Source organism: Pteronotus mesoamericanus, unplaced genomic scaffold (genome assembly GCF_021234165.1).
Source record: "Pteronotus mesoamericanus isolate MK-2021 breed Mesoamerican mustached bat unplaced genomic scaffold, CSHL_Meso_final scaffold_507, whole genome shotgun sequence".
NCBI classification, from domain to species: domain Eukaryota; kingdom Metazoa; phylum Chordata; class Mammalia; order Chiroptera; family Mormoopidae; genus Pteronotus; species Pteronotus mesoamericanus.
This window is the reverse complement of record NW_026555319.1, coordinates 5,042,182-5,054,349: the sequence shown is the minus strand read 5'-3', so window position 1 is coordinate 5,054,349 and position 12,168 is coordinate 5,042,182. Positions and strand designations below refer to the sequence as shown.

At 37.9% G+C, this 12,168-nt stretch overlaps 1 protein-coding gene across 5 annotated transcripts in view; it reads left to right on the top strand.

Annotated features, from left to right (window-relative positions):
- ATXN2 (ataxin 2) overlaps positions 1-12,168 on the top strand; it is a 94,405-nt gene that overhangs the window by 59,942 nt on the left and 22,295 nt on the right. For 3 of the 5 annotated variants that reach the window (XM_054594299.1, XM_054594302.1, XM_054594301.1), the window contains exons 12-18: positions 1,230-1,427; positions 1,817-1,924; positions 2,199-2,269; positions 7,877-8,181; positions 10,240-10,303; positions 10,880-11,032; positions 11,410-11,476. In XM_054594299.1, the coding sequence (XP_054450274.1) occupies positions 1,230-1,427; positions 1,817-1,924; positions 2,199-2,269; positions 7,877-8,181; positions 10,240-10,303; positions 10,880-11,032; positions 11,410-11,476 (966 nt within the window). The remainder of the gene's footprint in view (positions 1-1,229; positions 1,428-1,816; positions 1,925-2,198; positions 2,270-7,876; positions 8,182-10,239; positions 10,304-10,879; positions 11,033-11,409; positions 11,477-12,168) is intronic. The other 2 variants (XM_054594300.1, XM_054594303.1) reach the window with 1 other exon arrangement.

Genomic DNA, 12,168 nt, shown 5'->3' with positions numbered 1-12,168 from the left:
TGAGAGTAAAACATGATTATAGAAGTGAAAAAGAAAAAACATAGATGTTAGAGATATATGTAGGCCCAGCCACTGTGGCTCGGTTGGAGCATTGTCCTGTAGACCAAAAGGCTGTGGGTTCGATTCCTGGTTGGGATGCATGTGGGAGGCAACCGATCAAAGTTTCTCCCTCCCTCCTTCTCCCCCCTCCCCAGGAATCAATAAATATGCACATAAAAATAAAAGTTTTTTTAAAATGCCCATAGTACTGGCTGGTGTGGCTTAGTGGATTGAGTTCCAGCCTGCAAACTGAAAGGGTCGCTGGTTCAATTCCCAGTCAGGACACATGTCTGGGTTGTGGCCAGGTCCCCCAGTTGGGGGCATATGAGAGGCAACCAATTAATGTTTCTCTCCCTCTCTTTCTCTCTTCCCCTCTCTCTAAAAATAAATAAATAAAATCTGTAAAAATATACGTAGAACAGTGTAGCAAGTTTGTTCTTTACACTAATTAGAAAAATGGCAATTATTGAATAATAGTTTCCCTCTGTGACCCTTGTGACTCAAAAAAGCAAAGAACCACCAATGTGAAGCAAATTGAACCATTGTCTGTAAACCTTTGAATCTCAACTCTATAAATGGGTTCGTAATGGAATGTGAAACCTGTTAGATGCTTATTTTGAAGTTATGGCATAGAAACCCCTGCTTAGGTCATCTTCCCTTCTTGGCTAAATTGATCCCTGATTTCCTTAGATACTGCAGAATAGGTCTTGATGTGGCAAGAAAGAACATATACGATCGTCTGACTGTGAGCTGCTAAAATGTGTTTGCATTTGTTATTAGACAGAGAAATGTATAAGCGTAATTCTTAGGGATCCCGCACATACAGTTCGTTGTTTTTTTTTTTTAAAGAAACCATCTCATTTCTTAGTAGAGAATATTGCTATCTTTATCTTTTGAAGTGGCATTTATCTTGCCTTAGAAATCCAGTTTCTAACTTCATTTAATATACTGCCTTTGGAAGTAATATATTTAGTTAGAAGAAAAACTACAGCTGTACTTAGGTAGTAGCGTATTCTTAGTCACCATCACTGTCCCGAAGACCTTGGAAAAGAAAAACGGGGTGATAGGGTAAAGAGCATTGGGAATGGGGGTCGGGTAAGACTGTTTTTACCAAGGTCTTAAGAGAAGCCTCTTTGAGGACATGCCATTTGAGCTGAGAATGTAATGAATAACTTTTATCTTTCTTCTAGTTCCAAGATTATCCCCCAAAACTCACAGACCCAGGTCTCCCAGACAAAACAATATTGGAAATACTCCTAGTGGACCAGTTCTTGCTTCTCCCCAAGCTGGTATTATCCCGACTGAAGCTGTTGCTATGCCTGTTCCAGCTGCATCTCCTACGCCTGCCAGTCCTGCATCCAACAGAGCTGTTACCCCATCTATTGAGGGTAGGTAAGAAAGGGCTTTCAGGTCCTACTGTCATCTGTAGAGTGCAGTGTTTTAGGTCGGACATTAGACGAAAAATGCTGTGTTTTATTCAAAGGTAGGTATTTGTGTGCACATTTAAAGCTTTATGTAAATGGAGTCAGCTGTTAAGTAATACTGCTAATTTCATATGTTATTCTTGAATGTCTTTTGTTAAGAGGGTTAACATTGCTGAGTAGTAAATACTAATATAAAATTATTGGTATTTCATATGTTGACAAAGGAGAAAAACCTTATTAAATGGAAATAATCTTTTCCAAAAACATAGAAGATCAAAATTGTTGAATATTTCCCCGTTTTACTTTTCTATCATGTATCTAACTTTGAATTTTTTAAAAAAATTACCTTCTAGCTAAGGATTCCAGGCTTCAAGATCAGAGACAGAACTCTCCTGCAGGGAATAAAGAAAATGTAAAGCCTAATGAGACATCACCTAGCTTCTCAAAAGCTGAAAATAAAGGTTTGAGCTTTAAAAAGTCTTTAAGCATAACTGTAGAAACATGAAGGAGCATATCTAGTCTCATGCCTGATAGAAAGTATTTTTGATCAGCACTTTTTCTTAATACTGTGCATATGTAAATGCATTATTTGACAAATTCCTAAGTCTATAATTAATATATTAAAATTTCTATTTTGATAACAGAACTTACTTTCTCTTCTAACATCCCAACCTAAAAGAATTTTAAGTTAAAAATTAGAGATGAATCTGTATCTAATAGGTATTAATTTTACAGGTATATCACCAATTGTTTCTGAGCATAGAAAACAGATTGATGACTTAAAGAAATTTAAGAATGATTTTAGGGTAAGTGTTGCATTCGAATTTTATTTATTTATTTTTCGTTCTTATTTTTGCACTAGAATTTTAAAACATAAATACTAAATGTTACTAAGAATTATTCTGTGATCTATTTACAAAAATGGGTTATGTATACAACCACAAACATTGAACAGTGTGTATAGAAAGCTAAGCATTCTTAAAGTTGGATTTGCCTGTACTTTTAAGTAGGGTAACTAAAATCATGACATTTGATAAGAACAATATAGGTATCAAGTGAAAGATAAAATTTTGACACTAGAAACTACTATAAGTTGTTACTTGATATTTATTTGATTACTTTATTCGCTGAAGAGCAGAGCAAGGCCAAGGTGTTAATTATCTGATGTGATGTGGCAAGTAGAAGATGCCCCATACCCTGGGGTTCTGACGTGTTGAAGATTTACATTTTGTGCACAAATGTGTTGTAGAAATCTCTGATGGACTTCCCAAACATACTCTAATCTCTCCTAGATAACTGTGACATTCTTTTGCACAGTATTTACTAAAATATACTGTGCATATTAAGGTGTATTTTGAGACCACCTCAAGAAATCATCCTGAAACTTAGCTGCTTGGAGGGGGAAAAAATCTGGTTTTCATCCTTTTCCTCGCTGAAGTCCTCCTGTCTCCTTGTCTTCCTCGGCTGCATTCTCCCGCCAGAGGGAAGGGTTTCTTACTGCACCCTTCTTTTTACTGCATGTGAATAAGATCCCTATGCAGCAGATGATGTTATTTTGCATAATCTTCAATTTGATATCAATTATGTCATGCTATAAATATTCTTGCCCATTTGCTTTTATTTCCTCAGTATTATTTTTTACAGTCATTTATTCAGTCCATTCTTAGAATACACTTGAGTTTATTATCCTATGAAGGAAAGAAATCTATTTGCTTTGAAGCATGAGTCAGTTTATTTTAAGCAATTTTGTTGAGATAAAATTTACATATTATACAATTTAGCCATTTCAAAGGGTACGGTTCAGTGGTTTTTAGTATATTTACAGTTGTACAACCATCACCACATTCAATTTTAGAACAGTTTCTTTATCCCAAAAAGAAACCGCATACCCCTTAGCAGCCACTTCTCATTTGCTATCAAATACCCCTGTCCCCCCAGGCCTTAAACAGCCACTATTTCCCTGTCTCTGTGGATTTCCCTATTCTGGACATTTTATAATAATGGAATCATACAATAGGTGGCCTTTTGTGACTGGCTGCTTTCACTTACCATAATGTTTTCCAGGTTCATTTATGTCGGAGCATCTATCAGTACTTCGCTCCTCTTTATGGGTGAATCCTATGCCATTGTACAGATAGACCACATTGTTTATGTATTCATCAGTTGATGTGTCTTCGGGTTTCTGCCACTTTTTTACTATTATGAATAATGCTATTATAAACGTTAGTGTACAGTGTTTGTGTGGACGTGGTTTCATTTCTCTTGTGTATATACCTAGGAGTGGAATTTCTGGGTCATATGGTAAATATTTTTAATTTTTTGAGGAAAACTGCCAGGTTGTTTGCCAAAGCAGCTGTCCTGTTGTACATTCCCATCAGCCACATATGTCACAGTTATAAAGGTTTGCTCTTGTTTTCTTCTAAGAGTTTTATTTAGGGCTGTGATCATTTTGAGTATTTGTTTTGTACATAGGGTCAAGTAGGGATCCAGATTCATTCTTTTGCATGTTGATATCACTTGTCCCAGCACCATTTGTTGAAAAGAGATTGAATTGTCTTTGTGCCTTTGTTGAAAATCTGTTGACTGCAGATGTGAAGGTTTATGACTGCACTTTCCATTCTCCTCCATAGAGCTATACATCTCTCATTTAGGTCAGTACCACACTGTCTTGATTAGAGTTGGTGGTTTATTTATTTACGTATCTATTTTTAATATTAGTTTTAATCATCACCTGATGATATATTTATTGATTTTAGAGAGAAAGGGAGAGAGTGGGAAAGAGGGGAGGAGGAAGGGGATGGAGAGAGAGACACACACAGACATCGATAGGAAAGAGAAACATTGATTGACTGCCTCCTGAATGTGCCCCAGATGGTGATCAAACCTGCAACCCAGGCATGTGCCCTGACTGGATACCAAACTGAACCCCTCAGTGCACAGAATGACGCTCTAGCCAACTGAGCCATGTGACCAGGGCTGTAAATCTTTTTTAATACTTGACTTGTAAATTCCAGATAGGTACAGCATTAAAAGTCTGTCGATTTAGGATTTCTAGTCCTAATATTGTCTGGGGCCTGAATAATCAAATCTGTTATTTATTCTTTTCAGATAAACTGTTATTAGTTTGCATTTATTGAGACACTGTTCTAAGTGTTGATGTGTTAAGTTTTTTATTGTCCTAACATCCCTTTGAAGTACATCTTATTATTATTCCTAATCTCCATATGGAAACGGAGGGAAAGACAAGTTAAATAATTTTCCCAGATTCATGTTGGTAGTAAAAGATAAGCCTCGTTGTATGTGTGTTTGAAATCTAGCAATTCTTTGGGCAGTAGCCAATGCATAGTATGTACTGCATTGTTCAGTGACAGAACCACCCTCATGACATGCCCGTGTCATTGAACTATGATGATTCACAGAAACCTGGGCTTTCATTGAGACAGAAATAGGAATACCCTGTGTTGTTTTTTTCTTTTTTCTTTTTCTCTTGGAGTCAAAAGCAAAGGCAAAAAATCACAACTAAACAAATTGGATTACATTAAACTAAAAAGCCTCTGAATAGCAATGGAAGCTGTCAATTAAAAAAGAAAAAGCGGCCTACTGAATGGAAAAACATATTTGTAAATCTGATAAGGTGTTAATTTCCAAAATATATAAAGAACTCACACAACTCAATAGTGCCCCACCCAAAAAAATCTGATTAAAAAATGGGATAGATGACCAACAGATCCATAAAATGGCTCTCACTGTCATTAATCATCAGGGAGGTGCAAATCAAAATCACAGTAAATTATGTCCTCATACTTGTTAGAATGGTTATTATCAAAAAGACAAAAAATGACAAGTGCTGGCTAGGAGGTGTGAAAAGGGAACCTTTGTGTACTTCTGACAGGAATGTAAATTGATACACCAAGGGGGGAGGATCCTTGAAAAATTAAAAATAGAACTGTCATATAACTCAGCAATTCTACTTTGGGGTATTTATCCAAAGGACACAAAAACTAACTTGAAAAAGATACCTGTATCTCATGTTCATTGCATCATTATTTACAATAGCCAAGGCATGGAAGCAACATAGGTGTCCATCAGTGGATGAATGGATAAAATGTGTGTGTGCATGTGTGTACACACTAGAGAATATTATTCAGCCTTTAAAAAAGGAGGAAATCCTGCCATTTGTGACAATGTGCATGGACCTTGAGGGCATTGTGATAAGCAAAATAAGACAGAGACAAATACTATCTGATCTCACTTATATGTGTAATCTTGAAAAAAAAACAAAACCCAAACTCACAGATACAGATGGGTGGTTACCAAAGGCAGAGGATGGTGAAATTGGTGAAAATTGTCTAAAGGTACAAACTGCTAGTTGTAAAATAAGTTATGGGGATGCAATGCACAGCATGGTGCCTACAGTCAGTACTACTGTATTGTATATTTGAAAGTTACTAACAGATCTTAAAAGTTTTCATCATAAGAAAAATATTGTAACTGCGGTGATGGCTATTAACTAGACATACTGTGATCATTTCATAATATACTAGATCATTATATTGAACACCTGAAACTAATACATTCCTATGTGCCAGTTATATCCCAATTTTAAAAAGTGGTTCTATTTGTTGGGGAAAGAATCTTGGTTTTCCGTACGTTTAATATACTGCAGATAGGAAATATGGCAGAATGGTCAAAAGCATTACTTGTGCCTTAATTTTCCCATTTGTAAGTTGGCAGTAATAGTATCTACATCAAATAAGGTTATTGGAACTACTGAATGAGCTTGTAGATAGTTTAGAACAGTGTCTAGCCCATAGTGAGAACTTTTGATCCGTTTACCATTATATGAATAAGGACAACAAAGGTCTCATTTTTGCCTTACTCAAAGACACTTGTGATAAACACCAGAGAAGTCTTCTGTAGTACACAGTTGGTCTGTGTAGCCACTGCTAAAGATTTTTACGAGCAAATGCTGGCTTAAAAATTAAGTGCATGTGTTGGGACTTAAATTGTTACTGGATTCAAATAAATGTCCTGCCACCCTTCTCCCTCAGCTGCATTGGTGATGCAGTGAACCTTGAGATGCCCCTGAGCTACGTAATGCTGCTTCCCAGAATGCCAAGGGCCCCAGTCGTGGCACTTTGACATTATTCTGCCCATCCCCAGGCCAAGGATGTATGTAGCACGTGCGCTCTCTCTCCATCCTTATGGCCCCTTTTGCTGAGCAGCTGCCCAGAGCTGCTGCTCATATTTGTTCTCATCCCCACCATTACGACTTCTACTTGCTGCCCTTTTCCTTCTGTTTTCCTTTCCATTTTCTTCAGCCATCCCTGTTTTCCTCTTCTGGAGTATGACATCTTAAATCATCTTCAGACAGGAGTAGCATTGATTTCTTCTGTTCTGCATACTTACAAACCCAACACTTATGTCGCTAATATCTTTTTGACTTCTGTTGTTCTTGCTGGTTGGTACTTGTGTTTTGTGGTTTCCTTCTTTCTTGCAGGTTAGAAGGTCTATGAAGGTATATTAAGGACCAACATGTCCAATGAGTTTTCTCTCGGAAATCCACCTACTTCTGACTTTCCAGGCCACTGCTTCCTGAGGCCAGCCCCTGGTCTTAGTCCAGCCTCCATAATGGCGTCTCTACATTCCCAGTTGCTTCCGTCAGTTTATTTTCTACAGAGCTGTTGTGCTCGTCTGTATAAATTCTGCTCAACACTGTAGCCTGCTTAAAATTTTCCAGTGACTTCTCATTTACCTGAGAATTAAAAGCTAGAGTCCTAACATAGTTTTCAAGTTGCTCTATCTTCTCAGTTCCTCTTGGGTGAGTTTGTTGTTTCTAGACCCACTCGGGCAGACGTGCCCGCCCTTGCTCCAGGCACAGGTGCTCTCCTGTTTCACCGTGGGGCCATCTTCTTCCTCCCCCCTAACTTTTCAAACATGATGTTACTTCTTTTGCATAGATGATTCCCTTTTGCGAACTCTCCTCTTCCCTCAGGCATCATTCACACTTTACACTAGATGACATTTACATTGAGAAGCCTTCTCTTTCTGTAAGATGCTTTTTCCCACAGGGTCGCATAGCATTTACTGCATTTTGTTAAGTGTCTGGTCTTACGCAGATGGTAAGCATTGGGAGGATAGGTACTATTTAATATTTTCCATACCCAGCAGGCACAATTTCTCACACATGGTAGGCAATCAGTAAATACTTAACTTTTGAGGTTAGGACATTTGAGTGCGTAGATGACTGTGGTTCTATTATTGCCTTATAATGAAGACATTACGCTTAAAGTACGAAAAAGCCTTATTCAGTACATTTCATGCTTACAAATAATATTGGTTGGGTTGTGCTTATGGAGAAAATTGATTACCAGAGTCACTTAAAATCAAGTATAATTATTTCCTTTATTTAGTTACAGCCAAGTTCTGCTTCTGAATCTATGGATCAACTGCTAACCAAAAATAGAGAGGGAGAAAAATCAAGAGACTTGATCAAAGACAAAATTGAACCAAATGCTAAGGATTCTTTCATTGAAAATAGCAGCAGCAACTGCACCAGTGGCAGCAGCAAGCCAAACAGCCCCAGCATTTCCCCCTCAATCCTCAGTAACACGGAGCACAAGAGGGGACCTGAGGTCACATCCCAAGGGGTTCAGACTTCCAGTCCAGGATGTAAACAAGAGAAAGATGATAAAGAGGAGAAGAAAGACGCAGCTGAGTGAGTAAACCTGGCATTTAGCATGTCCTTTTACTTACTTAACTTTTTCTTAAGGTGTCCAGGGCCTTCTGACTCAAGAATTTATCTGGACTTTTAGAATGTTTCATAAGTAACTTTAAGATTATAAACAAATTGTCTAAACAAATGACATTTTAAGTAAATAGGTCTTTGTACCCTGAAGTCTTCTTCCCTTCTCCCCCATTTTTGTACCCAATGGCAAAACAAAACAAAATAGAAAAACACCTTAGGTATAAATTAAGAAAGGCGTTTTCTGTAGATGTACAGGGCGTTGAAAACTTAATGGCTTTTGGGACCTACATCCCATGGGTGCTAGTCAGTATCTACCTCCTGGCTCTGTTGCTGGGAGTAAGACCTGCCATAGCCCGCCTGGGAGAAAAGTGTCTGGTGTCCCTACTTGAACTCAGCAGTTTCCATCAGAAACAGTGTTGTACTTAATGGTTAGATTGTTGAGATAGACCTAATTTTGTGTATCTGATATATGCAGGGGCAGGGGGAGACCAAAAAAACCCTGGAATTACCCTCTAGAGGGTGGACCCCTTGTAGTACAGGCTTCCCTTGCTAGGTGAGTGTTTAAGGAACCCACCGTATCAGTGTACCAGCTGGCGTCATTGTGAGAGGCTACGTTCTGCCTCAGTGGCCTCTTTTTTTTTTGGAAGATTCTTTCAACACTTTGCCCATTTCATGACAGGTGATTTATGAGCACACCTGCCCACACCACGCTGAGTATTCAGCAGTTTTTGACCAAAAATGGCAAGACCTCCATATCCCACCCTCCCAAGCCACCTGATCTCGCCCTGAGCGAGTGTTTTTGGTTTGCCTCATGAAAAAAGTCCTCAAAGGGAAACATTTCGCTGATATGGAAGAGGTGAAACCATAAAAAAAAAAAAAAGGCAGAATCACTAAAAGGCATCAAAATCAACAAGTTCAAAACTATTTTGAGCCCTGGCTGGTGTGGCTCACTGGATTGAGTGCCGGCCTGTGAACCAAAGGTTGCTGGTTCGATTTCTGGTCAGGGCACATGCCCGGGTTTGGGGCCAGATCCCTGGTTGAGGGGGTGTGATAGGCAACCAGTTGAGGTTTCTCTTGCACATTGATGTTTCTCTCCCTCTCTTTCTCCCTCCCTTCCCCCTCTCTAAAGATAAATAAAATCTTTAAAAAAAAAAAACACTTGAAAAAAACAGTGGAAAAAATGTCTCAGTAGGTATATTGCATCAAACGGAGTACTTTGAAGGTAACTGAAGTTTAAACATGTGAGAATAAATACACAATTTTTTTATAAATATATTCCAGGTGTTTTGGGTCCCCCTCATACGGGGATGGGCAAAAGGAGGTTAAATTACCAGCTATCATTACCTTAAAAGAGAAATCATAAGTAAGGATATGAAATAATAAAAAGACAAATAATAAATAATAATTGAAGAATAAACTCGTGTACTCACAGCTCTAAACCTGCCTTTGCCTACCCCTGTATTATCAGTTAAATGGACTTCTTTGGGCTAACCTCAGAACCTAACTTAAACACCATTTGTTCTGGGTCCCCTACAATCTAGTTTCAGCTGAACTTTTGGAATACAGCTCGTTGAGAAGTTGGGGGCGGCTTATTCTTGATTTGAAGCAAAAGAAAAAAAAAACTTTATTATACTTTTTTCCAAGGTATGTCATGCAGGAAACACTTTGTCACATTAAAAAATAGTGCATACTAAAGGATTGGTATATTAAGGATTGCATTTCAGGGCATTTTATAAGGGGCTACTACTGTCTTCTCAAAGTGTCTGTTGATTGCCTTAGAAACGTTATATATTATTCTGTATTAAAAAAATTTGTCCTTTTTTGGTCAGTCCTGATCAGATTAAAGGGGGGGCGGTATGTGTGTGTGTGTGTGTTAATGAAATGGATTAATGATCTTCTACTAAGAATTGTTTAAAGGTAATGTATGTTTAGCAATTTTTTAAAAAATACTGTCAGGTAAAGAAGACTTTAGAGACACTTAAATTCCATGCAGATTTCACTGATCCTTATATTTTTGTTCTGATTTAGGCAAGTGAGGAAATCAACATTGAACCCCAATGCAAAGGAGTTCAACCCTCGTTCTTTTTCTCAGGTAAATTTATTTCCTCTTTGAAGTAATCTAGCCACTAAAAAAATAAATTTATCACTAGTAGTAATACTTCTTTTTTCATACCTGACGTCTAAGTTCAGTTGAAGTGTGCTAAAACAGCTTCGAAGCGCCCTTTCCTTAGGGTGTCCTGTGGTCACTAATGAGCATTTTCGAGGTGTTGTCATCAATTAAATGCTGCCTGGGGCAAATATTTCTGTCTTTTTGACTCAGACTTTGAAGACGCTAGGTAGACTCTCAGGTTCCTAGACATACTGTTGTTACCATTCTACTAAATTTGTTAGAAAATAGATTTATTTTTTTAATTGTTTAAAGCACTTTTTTGAGTTTCTTAAAAAGTCATCACTATTTTTAATAGTATTACTGATTGACAACATTTTAACTTTATACCAAAGTGTTTTTCCTTTTATTTGACACATGTGACGTTTATTTTCTATGAGATTTTTCATTAAAAGAGACAATTAAAAGCAAATAAAGCTAAGAAAGATGGAGAAAATTAGTCTTCAAGTTGCAATAATAGTTAGCTTTTCACCTTAAGATAGTTGATTTTTGTTTTTGTAGCCAAAGCCTTCTACCACCCCAACTTCGCCTCGCCCTCAAGCACAACCCAGCCCGTCTATGGTGGGCCATCAGCAGCCAACTCCAGTTTATACTCAGCCTGTTTGTTTTGCACCAAATATGATGTACCCAGTCCCAGTGAGCCCTGGCGTGCAAGTAAGTCACAGAATTTGATGGTCTTTGCTTGCCTAGGCTGTTTGTATTTGGCAGCGAGCATGCCGTAGGTGTGCAGTGACTCGAGGTGTGAAGGTGTGACAGGAGTGTCTGACAAGGGAAGGCATGAAGTTGTGTTAGTGTGGGGACCTAACCCCGAGAATTTTCTGGTGAGAAAGATGGTTTCTATTTACTGTAGTTTAGGGTTTGTCCTTCTAGCTGTGGATGGTGTAATTTTTTTAAAGACTAATAGAGAATCAGGAAAACCTCAGAGCTAGCTCTCTAGCAGTGGACAACTGAGGGGGTGATCAAAAGTGTTCTTATTATCCTGAGAGCCTAATCTTTTGTCTTTTTTTTTTTTTTTTTTTTACTCCCTCAAGCCTTTATACCCTATACCTATGACGCCCATGCCAGTGAATCAAGCCAAGACATATAGAGCAGGTAAAGGTGAGAATAATCCTGCCTGTGTTTGCTTGTAGTCTGCATGCTGCATGAATTAAGTAACTCAATTTATAATGAAGAAATACTTGTGGTTAAGCTTTCACTTTTGATGACCAACATATTATAGAGTATTCATATGCATTTTTTATAAATAAAACAAGAGGAGAGAAGTACTCATCAGTTGTGATAGTTTTTACATTTTCAGTGTTAAATTCGAAAAGAGAGTTTGCTAAATTAACTTACCAAGTTTCCTGACATTCTTATTTTATACTAACATATAATTTTCCCCCCAAATCCAGAATTTCTTTTAAAGCAGAGTGGCTCACTTCAGAAACCATCAAAATTCCACTAAAGGGGTGTTTTCTCATCTTAAAAAGAAAACATCTACAATATCATTATCAATATAATATCATTAGCACACCTTAAAAGAATTAATAATACAGTAGCTTCCTAATACAGTAATCCATCCCCCCCATCCAGTTTGGCTTTTTGCAGTTTCAGTCAGCTGGGGTCTAAAATGTTAAATTCCAGAAACAAACAATTCATAAGTTATAAATTGCACGCTCTTCTGAGTGGCACGATGAGATACTGCGCTGTCCCATTCTGTCCTGCCCAGAACACGAATCCTCTCTGTCCAGTGTGTCTGTGTTGTACACACTACACGCCCACCCACCTCGCTAGTCACTTAGTAGCCTCTT